The 19,260-nt window shown below is 38.0% G+C and overlaps 1 protein-coding gene across 3 annotated transcripts in view; it reads right to left on the minus strand.

Annotated features, from left to right (window-relative positions):
• Window positions 1–19,260, minus strand: part of tbcelb (tubulin folding cofactor E-like b) — a 37,328-nt gene that overhangs the window by 12,148 nt on the left and 5,920 nt on the right. The window contains exons 2-8 of one of the 3 annotated variants that reach the window (XM_067437993.1): window positions 18,344–18,496; window positions 17,290–17,459; window positions 16,769–16,908; window positions 15,551–15,732; window positions 10,119–10,375; window positions 9,531–9,657; window positions 8,966–9,082 (exon numbers count right to left, since the gene is read on the minus strand). In XM_067437993.1, the coding sequence (XP_067294094.1) occupies window positions 8,966–9,082; window positions 9,531–9,657; window positions 10,119–10,375; window positions 15,551–15,732; window positions 16,769–16,908; window positions 17,290–17,428 (962 nt within the window). In that variant the 5' untranslated portion in view covers window positions 17,429–17,459; window positions 18,344–18,496. The remainder of the gene's footprint in view (window positions 1–8,965; window positions 9,083–9,530; window positions 9,658–10,118; window positions 10,376–15,550; window positions 15,733–16,768; window positions 16,909–17,289; window positions 17,460–18,343; window positions 18,497–19,260) is intronic. The other 2 variants (XM_067437994.1, XM_067437995.1) reach the window with 2 other exon arrangements.

Consider the following 19,260-nt stretch of genomic DNA (forward strand, 5'->3'; position numbering starts at 1 on the left):
GTAGAAACATCCAGAGCCACCCTACACAGGCGTGTGCAGGAAATGGGCTACAGGTGCCGCATTCCCCAGGTCAGGCCACTTTTGAACCAGAAAAAGCGTGAGAAGCGCCTGACCTGGGCTACAGAGAAGCAGCACTGGACTGTTGCTCAAATTTTGCACGTCATTCGGAAATCAAGGTGCCAGAGTCTGGAGGAAGACTGGGGAGAAGGAAATGCCAAAATGCCTGAAGTCCAGTGTCAAGTACCCACAGTCAGTGATGATCTGGGGTGCCATGTCAGCTGCTGGTGTTGGTCCACTGTGTTTTATCAAGGGCAGGGTCAATGCAGCTAGCTATCAGGAGATTTTGGAGCACTTCATGCTTCCATCTGCTGAAAAGCTTTATGGAGATGAAGATTTCGTTTTTCAGCACGACCTGGCACCAACTCACAGTGCCAAAACCACTGGTAAATGGTTTACTGACCATGGTATTACTGTGCTCAATTGGCCTGCCAACTCTCCTGACCTAAACCCCATAGAGAATCTGTGGGATATTGTGAAGAGAAAGTTGAGAGACACAAGACCCAACACTCTGGATGAGCTTAAGACCGCTATCGAAGCATCCTGGGCCTCCATAACACCTCAGCAGTGCCAACCAATAAAAGACCTGAAATATTTCAGTTGGTGTGCAATGAATCTAAAATATATGAAAGTTAAATATTTATCATTACATTATGGAAAATAATGAACTTTATCACAATATGCTAATTTTTTTAGAAGGACCTGTATATATATATATATATATATATATATATATATATATATATATATATATATATATATATATATATGTTACTTTGAATAACATTTTTGACAGCCACTTTTTAAAACTACAGTCTATTTCAACAATTGAAATTTCATCATATATATATATGAGTACAAACTTTTTTTTAAAAAGGTACTTGTTTACTTTAACTGCATGTCCTAACGAAACCGAATAAAATTGTGATATGTTTGTGGGTGTTTCTATTGCTGCATATAAGGTACATTTGCAATAACTGTAGAAATTGTGATTATATTATCATTATATTAGTGTCTTAACTGTTTTCAGACACTAGGTCTGAGAGCTAACTCAATCCCCTCTAAAGCAAATGAAAAGGGGCAGGAGAGAAGAACAGGGAGAGAGAGAGAGAGAGAGAGAGAGAGAGAGAGAGAGAGAGAGAGAGAGAGAGAGAGAGAGAGAGAGAGAGAGAGAGAGAGAGAGAGACTTTTGAACAACTTTAATTACAAAAAACTTTTTTTTTTTTTTAAAACAATGTTCAATCAATTAATTTAGCCATCACAGAACATGAAATAAAATTACAAAACACCCAAACGTTATCATACATAGGTTTGTAAATTACCATCACAGTCAACATCGCAAATACAGTTATTTATAGCCCACTTAAACTTGAACTCTTCAATATTCTCATTCAGTCGATAATATTCAAATTCTATTCTTAACCGTGACTTCATCAAACCTTCATAAATCAGTACCACATCAGTTTGCCCCACACCACCTATTTTACTTTTACGGGACAGCCAAACAGCTAACTTTGCTTGTCCAAAGATAAAATTGAGTAGGTGATAAGTCTCTCTCTTGCTGCGTTTATATTTAGGTCCATAGATATACAATTCAGGTGTGAGAACTTCCCCTAAAGTCTGACACCATCCACCAAGAATTTCAAAAAGAGGCAATAATCTACTACAACTAACAAATAAATGAAAAACTGTTTCCTGTTGATCACAAAAAGGACAACCTATCCCTGCTAGTGGATCAAAATGTGCTCTGTATCTGTTTGTAGCTATGATTCCATGCACAACGCGCCATTGCAGATCTCCAGACCTTTTCTCAATGGGGGGCTTGTACAAGGACCTCCAGCTACCTTTCGGGGAATGGTCAGGTCCAAAAAACTCCAGCCATTTAGACTCCTTTACGGTTTCAAGAACATGAAGATGGATAACTTTTACACACAAAATGTAAGTTGCTTTTTTCCCAATGTCTCTGAAATGCCCCAGTTGAGGTGTCTTGAAAGAAAGGATACCACCTTCAGTTTCTTGCCATAAGCCAGTTGCAGCTGCAATGTCCAGTTCAGGGAAAGAAGAAACAACGTTTCCTTTTTGGTGTAAAAATAAAGAGTCTCTATAGTCCGAGGGTATATACTCACATATGTGGTTCAACAGCCTCTGCATAACTCGGACTGATCTTAGACCCAGCTTGGTAGCCAGAGTCTCTGCTGAAATCCATCCATCTTCAGTCAATAGATGTCCGATTTTTACAATACTTGCAGACAACAAAGCATTCCTCACAGTAGTTGATTTCAACACATCCAAATCAATTTTTGGATTAAAGATCAAGGGTTCTTCCAGTAGCCACTGACTCTCTTCACCATTAAGGTCTCTGCCAATTTTTAAAAGAGTCCACGCTCTCAGTATTGACTTGTAGAATGGTGACAGACCAGTTAGGTCCAGCTTATTAATGTCCATTAAGAACAGCTGACGATCAAATCCCATTTTCCCTGTTCTTCTCAGGAGGCCACAGGCTACCCCGAACCAGCTCACATCTTCACCATACAGGAATCTTTGAGCAGTCCGAAGTCTGAAAGCTTTAATTCTGGATCTGATGTCAATGAGTCCTTGACCTCCCTCCATCCTGGGCAGATAAAGTACTGGTGCTTTTAACCAATGATGCCCAGTCCAAAAAAAATCAACTAGTTGCTTTTGAATGTCCATTATCAGTTCTTCAGGAGGTTCTAAAATCATCATCTTGTGCCACAAAGTAGCAGCAATAAGATTGTTACAGACCAGAACCCTACCCCTATAGGATAGCTGGAGGAGCAACCACTTCCATCGAGACAACTGAGCACATGTTTTCTCCACTAGTCCCTCCCAGTTCTGTTTCCTATATTCTTCAGATCCTAAAAACAGCCCTAAATATTTAAAACCTTCTCTTCCCCATTTCAACCCACCAGGAAGAAGAGGACCATTATTGTCATGTCCACACCATAAAGCCACACTTTTGCCCCAATTAACTTTTGCAGATGCCGCCTTTTCGTAAGTTTCTAAACATTCTTTTACAACATTAACATCTTGATTGCCTCTTATTAAAACCGTAAGGTCATCCGCATATGCAGACAATTTAATTGACTGGGAAAAATCTATTTCTCTGATTTGCAGTCCCATTAATTCTCTTCTTAATTTACAGAGCAAAGGCTCAAGAGCAATGCTATAAAGCTGCCCTGAAATGGGGCAACCTTGCCTGATACCCCTCTGAACCTTTATGGGGACACTGAGAGCACCACCTATTTTGATTAAGCAAGTTGCCTCATTATAAAGCATCTTTATACATGAAATTAAATTATTACCAAAGCCAAAGGCCTTAAGAGTCTCAAATAGGAACCTATGGTCGACTCTATCAAAGGCCTTCTCTTGGTCCATTGACAAAAACCCCACATCAACATTATTATAAACAGCATAATCATAAAGATCCCGCATCAGATGTAAATTATCTGCAATAGATCTGCCCTTTACACAATAAGATTGATCTGTTTGAATAATTTCATGCACTACATCATTCAACCTTTTAGCAAGACACTTAGAAAGAATTTTATATTCTGAACATAAGAGTGCTATGGGTCTCCAATTTTTCAGTAATGTCAGATCCCCTTTTTTTGGGAGCAATGTTAAAGTGGCACGCTGACAACTTCTTGTTAGGCATCCTTCACTTATGCATTTTTGAGCAACTTCAAAAAAATCATTGCCAATAATAGTCCAAAATCGTTTATAAAATTCGGCAGGAAGTCCATCAATTCCTGGTGCTCGACCTGATGAGAGTTCCATTACAGCTGAGGTCAGTTCATTAAAGGTAAGTTGCGCTTCCATAAGTTGTTTTTTTTCCAAGGATAACACAGGAAGATCTCGTAAAAGTTCATATCTGCATTGCTCATTTAATGATTCAGCAGAATATAACTCAGTGTAAAAATCCACTGCAATTTTTCGCATCCTTTCTGGATCTGAAACAAGATGTCCATTTTCGTCTTTTAAAAACAACATCTTTTGTCCATGTTTAGTTTTACGTTCTAAATTAAAAAAGAAGGACGTAGGAGCATCAATGTCTCTCTTTGTTAGATAGCGATTCTTTATAAGCTCTCCTTTAACTTTTTCATTAAGGATCGAGTTCAAGACGTTTTTCTTTTCAGTCCACATATCCTTCAAGTTAGAAGCAGCGTTTACAATCAAATTCCCTTCAATAATCTTAAGTTCTTGCTCCAAATTCTCCACTGCTTTTTTTAAACACAAGTTGGAATGGGAAGAATATTGTTGGCAATACTCCTTAATAAACACCTTCCCAATCTCCCACCACTGAATAATATCATCATATCTTCCTTTCTCATTCTTCCAAATGTCCCAAAAGGTATTAAAATTTTCACAAAAATGCTTATCTTCCAACAACTTAGTGTTAAAATGCCAGTAGGAACTCTTATAGGTTTTTTTTGTGAGACTACATTCAACTGTGATTAGTTTGTGATCTGAAAAAGGAACATGGGTAATAGTTGCATTTAAGATCCTATTCTTCATATCATGTGATAGATAGAACCTGTCTAAACGGGCCGCAGACAATCTATCATTACTAAAACTCACCCAAGAATACTCTTCAACTAAAGGATTATTTTCCCTCCATACATCTAACAAGTGTAGATTTTTTACCACTCTTTCAAGGCAGGTGGCTGACAAAGGGTGTGGTTCTTCGCCATTCCTATCCATCTTGAAATCTAAAGTGCAGTTCCAGTCTCCACCAAGAACAACAAAATCTCCATCATGTTGTTTTCTTAAAAACTGTTCTAATTTTGAAAACAGCCTTATTCTCTCAATACCTAAATTTGGTGCATAAATATTTACAAAAATAAAATGCATATTATGAATTTCAGCTCTAACAATCAAAAGTCTTCCAGGTTCTAATTCATTTTTCCACAAAATATTAAGATTGAGAGAAGGAGAAAACAAGATTGCCACCCCTGCACTTAGATTACTCCCATGGCTTAGAAAGTGCTCTCCCCTCCACCATAGCCCCCAGTCACCTTCATTGTCTAGATTACTGTGAGTTTCTTGTAAGAAGACAACATTTAATTCTTTCAAATTAATAATCTCAGAAAGAAATACACGTTTTCTCATGTCCCTCATCCCATTCACATTTAGTGATCCTACTCGTAAGACCTCCATCAGAAAGAGAGAGAGAAAAAAACAGCAGAGAAAAATTAAAGACAAATTGAAACCCATCATGAATCCTTAACTTTCCCCCTCGTTAGCTGCTCTTTTCCAACCGTTTTAATTTTTTGTCTAGCAGATGTGATATGTTTCTTAAGCCGAAACCTTTTCTGTTGGGAGAGCTCAGTATTATTACTCATTTTTCGGGCCCAAGTTACTGAAGAAACAAACTTCTCGAGATCAGGAAAAAAATCACCAATTTCTACTCCTGTTTTCCCTTTTGTTTCATCAAGAAAACTATTAATTTGTTCAACAGTATAAAGATCGTTTTCTCTTATTCTTTCCATCTCAGACCACTGCTCATCTCTCATACCATCTTCTGTACTCTGAGATAAAGCATCCATTTCCTCTCCTAAGTCTTCTTCTGAACATCTAGCCTGTGTCACTAAAGAAGATTGCAACACATCCTGTACACTGCATTCCTTCACCGTATCCGTAGCACCACAAGCGCTAGCAGGTTTTTCACCAGCATGACTACATCCAGGCTGCTCATCACTCACATTTTTAGAAACAAATCCACTCACCTCTTCTTGTTCCTTCACCTCCTCCGTTACTCTATCAATCTGCGCAGTGTCTTTCCTTTCGATCGCCTGTATTTCTCCATTAGATTCCTCGGTAGATGCGATCGTTGGCGGCTGGGGTTCCTCGCGCACTTTATGCGGGCACGAGAAGCGCTTATGCCCGACATCGCCACAATCAAAACATTTCAGAGTCTCTGTGCTCGCGTATACCATATACGAATTATCTTCATGATTGACGCGAAAGGAGGCTTCTAGAAGCCGATCTTGGGAGCTTAAGAACATAAAGATCTGACGTCGAAATGACAAAACGTGCTTTAACGCCGTGTTTTTGCACCCTAATGGTATCATTCTCATGGGGCTTGCAATTTTCCCAAATCTTAAAAGTTCTTTCATGATTGCATCATTGGAAACAAACGGCGGAACATTTGAAATAGTGATTTTAGTAGCTGGGGCTGACAATGGGGAAACCGGAACAAACGCCTCTTTCACCCACAATCCGTCTACAGTCAATTCATTCACTAACGCTTCAGCTTTCAAAAATACTACGATTGCTTTGTTCATTCGCGAGCCAGAGATTATATTATCGAACCCAACCTTTTGCCCTACCACCACCAACAAATCTTCAACTGTTACACCAGCCTCTGGCACACACCTGCACCCATTACGAAGGGATAAGGAGGCCGTTCCTATCGCCGGAACGGCTGCCATACCGACACCCAGAACCCGCTTGTGTGTGTTTTTTTTTATTTTATTTTTTTATATAAAAATTAAGAAATATATAGCACTTAACGTAGGGGGAAAAGAAACAAAGAAAAGAAACAAAAGAGGGGGAAAAGCCCCAAAAGAGAAAAGAGCGCTCTCCAACGCCACCACACACGATGGGCCTCAGTCACCCTCACCGGAAGAGAGAGAGAGAGAGAGAGAGAGAGAAAGAGAGAGAGAATGGGGGATGTAAGGAGGGGAAGGACGAATAAAGCTGCCACCTTGTGTATCGATTTTCTGATTGGAGTATTCCAGTACAAAGGCGTCTTTGAGGAGGGAGAGAGTGGACACATTGTCTCCCAAAGGTTAGAATCCCCTGCTGGAAGCTGGGGCTTGTGGTAGTCACTGAAAAAGTCCTACGTACACTCTCTCAGGTTAAGTGGACTGGGGTGTACAAAGAATGCGGGTGATCTGTTTTCCATGTCTTTGACCTGCAAAGACCCTCCAAAATATCCCTCGAAAGGCCCACCAAAATATTCCCTGAAAGTCCCCAAAAAAACAGAAGCAATGTGGGAAGGGGGAAGGCCGTAATATGTGAGGGATGAGAGCGTTAAACATCACCTGGATAACTGGAGCCACCAGACTAAAGAAAAAGAAGTGACAGGAAAATAGGTTTGAATGTAGTGAATGGCCACCGTGATACTTAAGACATGGAGAGAGAGAGAGAGAGAGAGAGAGAGAGAGAGAGAGAGAGAGAGAGAGAGAGAGAGAGAGAGAGAGAGAGAGAGAGAGAGAGAGAGAGAGAGAGAGACTTTTGCTAAGCCGGAAAGAGTTAGCTGGGCTCTCTCATTATTAAGATTTTATTACATTGCAGCAAAAAAAGAACAGAAACAGTTTTACCACTGTCAACAGAAAGCCACTCAAAACCTAGTAATACTGACAAATGAAAAACTGCAACCTAGAAAAACTAACCTTCAGTGTTTGAGGATGACCAATCATGGAAAACAAGGGGTGGGGTGGGGTGGTGGTGGTGGGGGGGGGGGGGGGGGGGCTGATAAAATGCTGTCTCTTTCTTACAATTGACTGCAAGCTCGCATTCAGCTGATCTGCCTCCCTCCAATAATCAATGCATAAAATCAAGTCCACTGCCTTACTTTTTTTTCCTTCTCCATAATCCGTTTCACTCAGATGTCAATTTTATTTATATAGCACCATTAAATACAACCCAAGTTGACCAATGTGCTTTACAACAAGATAAATAAAGACAAACGCATTACTAAACAAATAATAAATTTAAATAATATAAGAGGAACAGCAATAAAATATGATACAAGAGTGCTTCAGCATAGATTGTATGCCTTATCAAATGAATAGGTTTTTAACTTGGATTTAAAACAGATACCGGTATGCAGGAAGCTAATTTAATAGAAAGTCATTCCAGAGTCTAGTGGCAGATACAGAGAAAGCGCGTCACCCCTGCACTTCAGCCTCGACTTATGGTTGGACCTGGTTGGATGACTGGAGTGATCTAGATGGATGATGCTCAGTCAATCAAAGAAGTATGCTGGAGCCATACCATTAAATGATTAATAAACAAGGAGTAATATTTTAAAATCTACTCTTGCATTCCAGCGCAGGGAATGCAAGACATTGTATGGTCCCGTTTTTTTTAGCACCAGTCAGGAGTCGCTTCCGCATTTTGGGCTAACTGTAATCGGGACAGAACTGATTGGCTATGTAAAGATTTGGTGTACTTTACACCAAAAAAGTTAAGCTTCCATTTTATTGAGACTTTACACTTTGTAAAATGGTCAATTTCTGTAGCACCCTCTGTATATTTCTAGACCTATTTTGTGGATATTCAAATATGAAAAGGTATTGGAAAGAAATACAAATCCTGCTGATTATACTTAAAAGATATACTTTACCTTTATATAATAAAAGAACCTTCATAAAAGATGTTTACTGTAAGTAATTGACAGACAGCCAGTAATTATTAGCCAGTAAACATTTTAGCCAGTAAATAAGTACTTATTTAGGAATAACTACAACTGAAGAAAGAAACCATAGGGCTATTCAGATGTGATAGGGAACTAAAATACATTTCCCTATCAACATATTAAACTGTGGGAAAATGGGTAGCATGAGTCACAGATAAGACTTGGATATGCAGTTATAATAAGCTATTTATTAGGTTTGTTTTATAGACTGGTTAAATCATATATATATATATATATATATATATATATATATATATATATATATATATATATATATATATATATATATATATATATATATATATATATATATATATATATATATATATATATATATAATTTCCATGACACAGACACCGGTCATGTTATAGAATGCATTGTATATAGTTCTATAAAGAGAAAAAGATTGAAAGAGTTGTGTATATTGAGAGTGGTAGTCAAAAAGTTTGTGGGTGGGCTTACCTCTGTGGTAGCTCATCCTCAGGGCAGTCCAGGTAGTAGCGGATGAAAAAACGCTCTGCATCTTCTCTTTCTCCATCAGTGACAACACTGCCGTTCAATACAGTCACACTAGGCAACCTTACAAAACACAGCAGAAGGACAAGTGTGTGTGTGTGTGTGTGTGATGGAGTGCATGAATGCATGGAAATATAATTAAATATTGGTGGCTACACTGATTTATTTGATCATATCTAACTATTATAAAATTATGATCAAAGTTATTCAACTAAATATACAAATAAAATTTATGAATTAGGTTTTATTTAATTCTATAAACTATAATACTGATCTGCCAACATTGTCGCTATATGATAAATTAAAATAAGCTGATAACATCCCTGTTTTCTCCAGAACGACTGTTCAGCCAAATCTAATTTTGTTGCAATATTGTCCTGTTGGACACTGTGAAGCTGCTTTGACACAACCATGATTGTAAAAGCGCTATATAAATAAAGTTGATTGATTAATAGATATTATTAAAAATTGGACAATTAAAAAGTGGCTACTTTTGTGTAAGTTTACTCACTGTGCTACCATAAGACAACGTCTCTCCTGATCAGTGTAGGGCTGCAGTAAAGGAATACCCATCACTCTGACCTCTTGAAGCTTTGGGAAGAAATTTAGTTTCTCGATGTCCTCCCAGCGACATAGACCTAAAATAACACAAAAACTACATATTTGCTAATAATTTACAAAAGGTTTAGTTGTTTTAAAAAAAAAAATTAATAACAGATTAGAATTTTGTTCTCCTTTGAAAAACAAATGAAAAAATTTGAATGAAACCTGAAAGATATCTGTCCCTTCATTGACACTCCACACAACTTTGACAGTTCAAATCGCATCAAGTTTTTTTTTTCCTTTATCATATTAGATCTGCTAAAATAAATTATGCTGTAATTAATCTAATAAATTAAATCTGTTCATCATATAGAGTGATTGTGTTTGATTTATATGGATTATCTGTTCTTATGAAGTTTTTGAAATGTCATAGTTGAGCAGAATGGATTTTCAATTGACAGAAGGGGACAGAAATCTCTCGTCCCCATATTTCAAAACATAACTACAGCCTTTCTGATTTTCTGTCTACAGAGATGGTTTTCATCCAGTCCAGCACCTGAGTTGTGCAGGTTTATGCTGCGCAGATTTGGAAAGAGTCTATGTAGGGAGTCCTCAGGCTCGTGGATTGACGCGAGAGAGTTGTTTGCCAGGATAAGAGACACCAGGCCCGGATATATGAGGCCCAGCTTACGCACCTCCACCCATTCCCGCAGCTGGTTATCTGTGATATGCAGCAGGCGCAGGGATGGGTACGATATAGATGACAAACTCACACTTTCATACTCGTTCAGACACAGAAACAACTCCTCCAGCCTACAAACATACAACCATAAGAAAGCACACAAGATTTAGTATATGACAAAATGATCCGTGTATTCTTTTTGCAACGAGTGCGATACAGGGGCCGCTCAAAGCTAAAACTAATCTCTGTGCAGTTATTGCTTATTTTTGTTGCGAAGTGCGTTAAAATACACACAGACTGAGAGTTTGGAATCATCTTTTATTTCTTGGGAAAATTATTTTAACAAAACTGCTTTACTGCTTGGGCTTAACAAGGCCTTGCTAACCAGTTAAACTACTACTCGTGCGAGTTAAGGGTGGTACAACATTAAGGTTGCCAACTTCAGAAAAGGAAAATAAGGGACAATCTTGAAATATTTGTACTGTACGACACAGTGTATGTCATTTCAGAGTTCAGGGCTTAACCCATTTATGTACAATTAAATTCTAAAAAATGTTTTAATGTCATACAAAAAAAGTTATGTTACACACAAACCATCATTCAAAATAAACATTTATCTGAAATAGAAAGCTTTTGTAACATTATACACTAGTTCAATAATTTGGGGTCAGAAAGATTTTTTTTTTGGAAATCTTTTTTTTTGGAAAAGCAAAAATGTATAATGCTTCAAAAAAAATTCTATTTCAGATAAATCTTTTCTTTTGAACTTTCTATTCATCAAAGAATCCTGAGAAAAAAGATTGAGAAAAAAGATTCTAGTCAGAATATGAGTCTGATACTGCTCCATTAGGGCTGTGATTATGAGGCTTGTTTCAACCGAACCAGGAAAGAAAATGCCTCTGTACTCAATTGGATAGACCTACAACCAATCAGAGCAACGGAGTAAGAGATTAGCAATGCAGAGGCCCTGTCCCAAATGGCACACTTCATGTGCACTTTCGGTCTTGTGGCCTTAAAATGGCGCGTTTCTGTTAAGTCCACAAGACCGTCCATACACCCTTTTGCGGCCTCGATCACACTTCAGCTGAGCCCACAAGTTCGCAAGCTACGCAGAGGACTTCTAACCAGTATTCAAAGCGGCATTACGTTGTGAAAAGTGCAGACTCAGAGGAAGACAGTGAGGGTTTAGGGTGCCATTTGGGACAGGGCCATATTTGTGTTGTAAACAGAACTCAACTGCACACACGCTTTGGTCTTGTGGACTTAAAAATGACCTCTGCGTGCGCGTGTCTGTCAAGTCCACAAGACCACAGGGTGTCATTTTTTCATTTTAGGTCTCAGAAGGTTGCTTGTGAGTGTCCCCTTTGAGGTCGATATGTGCCCTCGATGCGCCCTTCTACCGAGCCTGCACTGGTGCGGGTTACACAGAGGACTTCTTCCCGGCACTCAAAGCGGCATTACGTTGTGAAAGTGCAGTTTCAGAAGAAGACCTTAAGGGTTTAAAGTGCCATTTGAGGCAGGGCCAGTGGATCAAGTTCAGACCAAACTTTCCTACCTCAAATGTTGTGGATGGGGCTAAGTTCGGCTGGCATCCAGTCTAATCAGAAATGGTTTTTGAGCAGCAAATCACACCAGCAATTTATTCCCCTAGGTAGATTGTATGTTTTCTTGCGTGACTGGATGTTGATCTCATGAACAATAATCATTTAGTTTGCATTTGCCAAAATCAAGATGTGCACAATGAAAGGGATTTGCCATTAGCAGGAGCAACCAGATGGCGCTGGCAGTGGATTCTGCAGTTCGCAACTGGCACTGGCAGATGGCAGTGGATTCAGCAGTTCGCAAATCAAACAATAATTTGTCCCAAAAGAATAATTCTCAATTTAGAGTTTGTTATTCGTATGGTCTCGACTATAGATGGTCTATAATCCCACATTACAGTAATTTTATTTTGCGGAGGAACTGGTGCATTTAGGCTACTTAACATATTCAGTGGTTAGATCAGCATAGCAGTCAATAAACGGGACAAGGGAGATCACGTACGGGAAAAATCAATTAGGCCCAATATACAGGATGTCCCAGCTAATACGGGACAGTTGGCAACCTTATACATGTCTGTCCTAACAGAACGCTTGGCGAAAAAAAGTAAAACTTTTGCAAAGCAGAGATTAAAATGCATACTTAAAGGGTTAGTTCACTCAAAAATAAAATGTATGTCATTAATGACTCACCCTAATGTTGTTCCACACCCGTAAGACATCAGTTCATTTTCGGAACACAGTTTAAATTTTTTTATATTTAGTCTGACAGCGTATCTAAGTGTATGCACACTATACTGTCCATGTCCAGAAAGTGAATAAAAACAACATCAAAATAGTCCATATGTGACATCAGTTAGTTAATTAGAATCTCTTGAAGCATCGAAAATACATTTTGGTCCAATAATAACAAAAACTATGACTTTATTCAGCATTGTCTTCCGCGTTTGTTTTCAAAACTCAAATAAAGATTCAAACGGTCATGAATCAGCGGATTGATTCATGATTCGGATCGCCAATGTCACGTGATTTGAGCAGTTTGGCAGTTTGACACACGATCTAAATCATGAATAAATTTGCTTGAATCTTTGCGGTTTTAAACGCAAATCATTGCGTTTTTTGTCTAGATTTAAACTGACAGAGTGTGTCTGCTTCTCGAACAATGCTAGGAAGACTGTTCCAGAGTTTAGGTGCTATAGGACCTGCAGTTAATTTAGATATTCTAGGTATTATCAACTGGCCAGAGTTTTGAGACCGCAATAGACGTGATGGAGCATAATGTGTTAAGAGCTCGCTTAAGTACCGGGGAGCTAAACCATTTAGTGCTTTGAAAGTAATAAGCAAGATTTTAAAATGTATTCAATGTTTAATAGGGAGCCAGTGCAGTGTTGACAGAACTGGACTAATATGATCATACTTCCTGGTTCTAGTAAGAACTCGAGCTGCCGCGTTTTGGACCAGTTGGAGTTTGTTTATTAAGCGAGCAGGGCAACCACCCAGTAGAGCATTACAATAATCTAGCCTTGAGCTCATGAACGCATGTAACTGTTCTGCATTTTACATTGAAAGCATGTGCCGTGATTTAGATATATTTTTAAGATGGTAGAATGCAGTTTTACAGATGCTAAAAACGTGGCTTTCAAATGAATTCTTGGTATCAAAGAGCACACCCAGATTCCTCACTGATGATGAGGGCTTGACAGAGCAGTCATCAAGTGTTTGACAGTATTCTAGGTTACTACTTGTGGAGCTTTTCTGTCCAATAATTAAAAATTCAGTTTTATCTGAATTAAGTCGCAGTTGCAATTTACTATTCATCCAATTTTTTATATCAGCTATGCATTCCGTTAATCTTGTGAATTGGTAAGTTTCATCAGGGCGTGAGGAAATATAGAGCTGAGTATCGTCAGCATAACAATGAAAACTAACGCCATGCTTCCTAATGATATCTCCCAGTGGTAGCATATACAGGGTGAAGAGCAACGGTCCTAACACTGAGCCTTGCGGTACACCATACTGAACTTGTGATCGGTGTGACATCTCTTCATTTACTGCTACAAACTGATAATGGTCAGATAAGTACGATTTAAACCATGACAATGCAGTTCCACTAATGCCAACATCATTTTTTAGTCTATTCAAAAGAGTATTTTGATCGATAGTATCGAATGCAGCACTAAGATCGAGTAACACTAATAGAGAGATACAACCACGATCAGATGATAAGAGTAAATCATTTGTAACTCTGATGAGAGCAGTCTCAGTACTATGATACAGGGCCCTATTTTAACGATCTGAAACGCAAGTGTCAAAGCGCGAAGTGCAAGTAACTTTGTGGGTGGGTCTCGGCGCTGTTGTTATTTTCCCGGCGGGATAAATGGCTCTTGCGCCCGGCGCAAATCTAAAATGGGTTGGTCTGAAGTAGCTTCATTATTCATAGGTGTGGTTTGGGCGTAACGTGAATAAACCAATCAGAGCGTCATCCACCATTCCCTTTAAAAGCAGGTGCGCAAGTTCCATTATGAATTGCTATTATTATGGCATATTTACCTGGCGCACGTCAGGAGCAGTTCACAGCCGACGTGACTGATGTTCTTGTAAGAGCAGTGAAAGACAGATGTCCTTATATACATATATGTCTTGCCACTATTGGGCAAACAGGTCTGATCCTTAATTACTACAATTAGCCTGAATAATTTGTAAGCTAGATTTATGCCTATTTTTTCACATCTTCGTGGCACACCACAATGAGTTCCATCATCTCATGTGTTAATATTTTTTTAGTGAAACAATTTATGATTTGCAAAAATAACTTGCATCTGTGTAGATTACATGAGCAAAGTGTATGCTAGTTGTGCACGCTATACATTATGGTCAAGCCCTTAAAATAGCATAATGAATAACACAACACTGACTTTAGACTAGGTTTTTTCTGGTCAGTGGTGCAATTGTTTAATGGAACAGCAAAATAGCACCAGGGATTGTTTGCGCTGGAACACGCCTCCTTTTTTGCACTGAACTGCCCAGGGAGTGCAAGTTCATTCACTAGTTTAGCGACATGCTTCTGTGGAGGGAAAAGCGCGCTTTGCGCGGGTGCAAAATAGGAATGACACATGCGTCGGTGTACAAAGTCAATTGCGCTGGGTGCAAGATAGGGCCCACAGTCTAAATCCTGACTGGAAATCTTCACATATACCATTACTTTCTAAAAAGGAACATAGTTGTGAAGACAAAGCCTTTTCTAGTATTTTTGATAGAAACGGTAGATTCGAGATTGGCCTGTAATTGAGTAATTGATCAAGTTGCGTTTTTTTAATAAGTGGTTTAATTATAGCCAACTTAAACGTTTTCGGTACATATCCTAATGTCAAGGATGAATTAATGATATTAAGCAGAGGATCTATGACCTCTGGAAGCATCTCTTTTAGTAGCCTTGTCAGTATGGGTCTAGCATACATGTTGTTGAGTTTGATGATTTAACAAGTTTAGCCAATTCTTCTCCTCCTGTAGCAGTGAATGAGTGTAATTTTTCCTCAGTGACACTACAATGCTCTGTGCTTAATGATGCTTAAACTGTGTTTGATGATGGTCTTACGGGTGTGGAACAACATCATAAATCATAAATCACTTTAAATAAACATTTAAATCATACATAACTTAAAAGCCCATTTAAATAACATAACACATATATAATTTCAATGTGCAGGGGGCAGCAACACACGCAAGTTTAGAGGCTACTGAAATGTTAGAAAACACACACAGACTTACTCTGGGGTCTCTCGTGTAAGTGTGTGCACCATGTCCCAGGTGACATGTGTGTTATTGAGCACAAGGCGGCGGAGGCCTGAAAATGCTTCAGCAGTTCCAGGCTCCAGATTCGACCCTCTCAGTGGATTCATACTCAGATTGAGAAAGTCTAGATTAGGGATGTTAGACAGGATCTTGCTTATCTACACAGAGGAAAGAAAAAAAGAGAAGAGAATGAATAACTGACCAAACCCAACCAGTTTGTCTTGTTGAGCTTGTGTCAGGTAGCAGACCTATGTTCTATTGTGCTGTTGAATGTCTCACCTGTGCAAAAAATATATGGAGGGATATTTGAGTCAAATCCCCAAATGCCCAATCCTAAATCCTAAAAGGCTAAATGACCAAATGCACAATCCTAAATATAAAATGCCCTATCGTAAATACCAAATGCCCAATCCTAAATACCAAATTCATTTTCGACTTGGACTTTAAGTTTCAAATTTTGATTTTTAGTTTTGGTTTAAGACTTTTAGTTTTAGACTTTTAGTTTATAATCTGACTCAAATATCCCTCCATAAAAATACACTTGTCAAAGCAAAAGTGCAGTTACATTAGCCAAATATGAACAGCAAAAATGGTCCACTGTCAAGTGTAGTGATATACAAGCACTGCTCAAACAGAAGTCACTTTCAAAACAAGCTGTATTCTTTCAACTTTGTGAATTCGTCTAAAAAAACAATTTGAACATGATGCTAAATCTGTGTGGGGAAATGTTTCAAAATTCTTATTCAAAATTCCAGAACATGCGGATTCCTATAGAAATGATTAATGGCTTAATGTTGATTTTTCAATGGGATTCAATGTGCCCGGATCTTACATTTTCCTAAAATGTTCCTATCCACCAACATCAGGCTGGTGAAATCAGGTAATACTTTACATTAAGTTCTATATGTAATTATGATTTATTACAACTTTTACAGCATTTATTAATCTTGGTCTGTTAATTTCTACATAAAATAATGCATTTAAAAAAATTTAAGTTGCAAAAATAAACATTAGAAATTGTTGTTCATTGTTAGTTTGTGATACGTAATGCATTAGGTAATATTAATGAATTAATCTCACAGTAAGCATTACCTACATCTTATAACAACAACAAATAGGGGCATTCTTTGTGCTATATACAAAAATGTAAATACACCAGAGACAAAACTCCAGACACAAACACATTTTTCTCACCTCTCCCCAGTCTTTTATCTGGTTGTGAGAGAGGTCTAGCTCAACCACATGAGCACAGAAAGTGGCCACCTCCTCTTCATCTCCAGCCTCCGTAATTCCACAACCATCCAGAACCAGGATGCTGGGCAGATTCAGACGATCTAACACACACACGCACACACGCGCGCACACACACACACGCTTTTTAAACAACTATTTAATGTAATTCAATTATGTTGAATATTTGAACTTGTAGTTGAATATACAAACATATTTACCAGTACAGGATTTTTTTTTAAAACATTATTTATGTACAGGATTAACTTTATTTACAGATATGAACATATCTGGAATAACCTTTAGTTTTTGGCTCTAGAATACATTACTATAATGATAACACATGTGCCCTTCAACAGTTCTAGAAACCAAGCAAAACAGAGTTAAATGGCAACAACTAGTGTGTCATGATCCAGATCATATCTAACACATCCACTTTAACTAGCAGGCTCAGCATTTCACCTAAAGCCAAAAATAAAGCTGACCTTTGACAGGTGAACCCTGGGGACTCGACCGGATCACCACTCCAACTCCTGGCCCACGGCAGTATGGGAAGTTTTCCGGGCTGTATTTCTCACTAATCACCTGCACTAAAGTGCGTCCTTCCGTCTCCTCTGTCTCCATTTCACCTCTCCTCCCACTCTCACACCTTCAGCTGAACAAAACACAGAGAGTAGCATGTGCATCATTAATTTGAATGAAGCATCAGTTCCAGTGAAACAAATATGTTTAGTTTTTTATCGGTTATGTGGACGAATGGACAGGCATGTGCTTGAACAAAATGATTCGCTAACATTAGAATAGGGTTGTTTGGAATTTTCAACCAGGGCAAAGGTTAGTAGAAGTTTGAAAGAGCTGACATTTGGGTCAATGACAGTGTCTGTTCAGTGTTCACAATAATAAAAAAGGGAAGAAATAAAACACGTGCCAAGTTCCATTTTTACTCTTTGTATTTATATGGGTTTTGAAAAACTTTTACAAGAAAACTATAAAATGTATTAACTTATGCGCTTATGTGGTGTAAAAAAAAAAAAAAAAAAAAAAAAAAAAAATATATATATATATATATATATATATATATATATATATATATTTTTTTTTTTTTTTTTTTTTTTTTTTTTTTCTTTTTCCCCCCCAAATATATGCATTTCTATGTTTTTTAGTGTGATAAATATGAATTACTTAATAAATATAATTTTGTTTTTGGGATTTGCGTGAGTAGCATTTCCTGTGTTACGTTTTTTCTTCAAGTTAGTTGGACCACATGACCAGATGACTAATTTTGCAGGTTTAAAAAATAAAATAAATAAGCAGAAAAAAATTCTTAAAATAAATGATAAAATATGCAAAACTACTTGCATTTTAATGTACTTTTTCAATAAATTGATAGGACAAAACAAAGAGCGTCACATCACAGATTCTTTTGTCACTTTGTTCAAATGATCAAAACACTAATACACCACTAAAAAGCAATAGATTTCTATATTAAGAAACAATGTTACAATGTTAAAGCCAAAAGAGTGAAATCTGTTGACTCACATTTGATCTTGAGGTCAAACAGGAGCACATTGATGGTGGGCCTCCTGTCTGGTTTTGATACTCCCCGATGGCTGTGGACGTACAGCATCCAGAAATGGACCTCTTAACCTGCAGCTTCGTGGGTCAGGGCTGGGGATGTCCCACAGCCCCTGACTCAAAAATAGCAAAAAGAATAGACAGAAATGGACAAATGAGATGATGCACATGTGTCACATGGAAAGCTTGTAGTCACAGAACAATCATTCCTCTATCCCTTTATGATGTCTAAAATAGGTAACACTAGCACAGGTATGGAAAGGTCTGCCCTTGAAATCAGATCCAATAACGCTTTGTCTGACTCCCATATGCTGCTGTTTTATACAAAAGCACAATGGGAAAACTCCAGTGGTGCAAACGGATGAAGCGCTCTGGACGAGTGGACGTACGTGCAAGCTTCTTTTGTATTGACAGATGACACTTTAGGAGAAAAGAGATCTTAATTGCTGAAATATTGGCTTGCTGAGTTACTCTGTCTGTAGCTTTCTTTCCATGAGCAAAGGAGTGATGTAAATCTAATCCTCAGAAATGAAACCAGCACAGACAGATATCTGTCACAATATCCTGTGAAGTCCATTCAAAGTACATCTCAAAAACTTCACTTCAAAGCAAGATTCATCTAGCTCCAAAATCTTGTCTGTGCAGACCGGACAAGATTTTGAGAAGACCAGACATTTTTTTAATTGTAAAAGTTTTGTTAACACTAGTGCAAAGTTAATGCATTAACTAACATTAACAATAAGCAATACTTTTGTTACAGTATTTATTAATCTTTGTTAACACTAATTAATACAAAATACAACTGTTCATTTCAAGCAGGTTTAGTTTATGTTTAGTTCAACTATTGTGAGTTCATGTTAGCTCTGGTCCATTAAATAATA

This window comes from Pseudorasbora parva, chromosome 3, assembly GCF_024679245.1.
Source record: "Pseudorasbora parva isolate DD20220531a chromosome 3, ASM2467924v1, whole genome shotgun sequence".
NCBI lineage: Eukaryota > Metazoa > Chordata > Actinopteri > Cypriniformes > Gobionidae > Pseudorasbora > Pseudorasbora parva.